This window comes from Octodon degus, unplaced genomic scaffold, assembly GCF_000260255.1.
Source record: "Octodon degus isolate 3935 unplaced genomic scaffold, OctDeg1.0 scaffold00086, whole genome shotgun sequence".
In the NCBI taxonomy this organism is placed as follows: domain Eukaryota; kingdom Metazoa; phylum Chordata; class Mammalia; order Rodentia; family Octodontidae; genus Octodon; species Octodon degus.
In genome coordinates this window covers 4941811-4943400 of record NW_004524662.1, presented here as the reverse complement: position 1 = coordinate 4943400, position 1590 = coordinate 4941811, and the positions used below count along the sequence as shown (strand labels likewise).

At 36.0% G+C, this 1590-nt stretch overlaps 1 protein-coding gene across 3 annotated transcripts in view; it reads right to left on the bottom strand.

Annotated features, from left to right (window-relative positions):
* Snx6 (sorting nexin 6) overlaps positions 1 to 1590 on the bottom strand; it is a 51835-nt gene that overhangs the window by 15311 nt on the left and 34934 nt on the right. For all 3 annotated transcript variants that reach the window (XM_004637094.3, XM_023721804.1, XM_023721805.1), the window contains one exon: positions 798 to 903. In XM_004637094.3, coding sequence (XP_004637151.1) covers positions 798 to 903 — 106 coding nt within the window. The remainder of the gene's footprint in view (positions 1 to 797; positions 904 to 1590) is intronic.

Below are 1590 nucleotides of genomic sequence, written 5' to 3'. Positions count from 1 at the left end.
AAGGATAGTTGTAACTGACTAATTTTGCAGTTCTGGGGACTGAACTCAGGGCCTCTGCAGAGAGCTACATTCCCAGCCCTTTTTTATTCTTTAGAGGCAGTGTCTTGCTAAGTCTCCAAGTAGCCAATGCAGGGCTCAAACTTGTGATCATCCTGACTCACCTTCCTGGAGTGCTGGGAGAGAAGTTACATTTTGTAAAATAACAACTGTTATGCCAAAGAGGTGGTGCATCCCTGCAATCCCAGCACTCACAAGGCTAAGGCATGAAGATTGTTATGAGTTCAAGACCAGCCTGAGTTACAAAGTGAGTTCAAGCCAAGCCTTTGGACCTTGTCTCAAAGAAAATAAAAAAATAAATTCATAAAAAAAGAAAAAGGAAAATCAAAAAACAACTATTTCAGTTTGGTATTATTGCTTTTATTTGCATATACAAAAATAGTTTTATCTACTTTTTCCTTTGTGTCATCAGTGTGAGTAATAGTGAAAAAAAAAAAAGCCAGTTTTTTATTTTTTATTATTTTTTTTTATTTTTGGCGGAACCAGGGATTGAACTCAGACTCTTGCGCTTGCCAAGGAAGCGCTTATTCCACTGAGCCATCTCCCGGGCCCCCCTTTTTTTTTTAATTAAAAAAAGCCAGTTTTAACCTCAAAGGTTCCCTTTAAAAGGAGCTTGGAACCTAAATTTTATAGAACATAGTTTGAGAGTTCTATATCAAGACTTTTACAAACTGTAAGTAACAGCTTCATAATTATAAGTATTCCATTAAAAATGTAATCTTCAGTCATAGAAGTCTTACTTTTGTGGGATCTTGTCATCCTATCAGATTTAGCAGATGCATCCTTAACTCGGTTGTGATATTCTAAAAGGAATGTTCGTTCATGCTCAAAGAAATCATCTACATCCTACAGGATCAAAAGAAAACATGAGACTTTTTAAAAAACTCATTTGCTTTAGCATAATATGTAAATCATTTTATGCAATCATTATAGGTATAAAAAATCATCAGGAAAACAACGCAACTATCCTCTAAATGCCAAATGTTACACTATTTCTTCAATACTTTAAGACTGTTGTAGACCTGCATTTTTACCAATCAAGTAAGAAATGGTTTATAGCTAAAGGTTTAGTGATCCTTACATGATCCATGTTCACATGTTGTACTCTGAAACATGCTCCTGCTTTTGTTTCATTTCTATAAACACAGTACTGCCAGTGGCACATTATTGCCACTGATTGCTTTTGCTAGTATTACACAGTGAGTGCTTTGGTCTAGAATGCATTGTGTGGGTCACGCTAAGGTGTTCAGCCTCAGTCACTATGGATGGCCTTTCCCTAGTGCTGTCCACAACGTGAGTAAATTAGATATCTGGGAGCAGTGACAGGACCAACTATTGTCTTCAATTTTTATTATAAAGCTGGATATACAATGCAAATCAAAATTACAACAGTACTCTCTCCCCTTCTGCATTAGCACCCATTCATCAGAAAATCATCAAGTGACATAATGTGAGACCCACATCAATGTAATATAAGCACCAAGAATCAGTGCTGACAAAATCTCATTTGAAATTTTGATTAAGAAATCACAG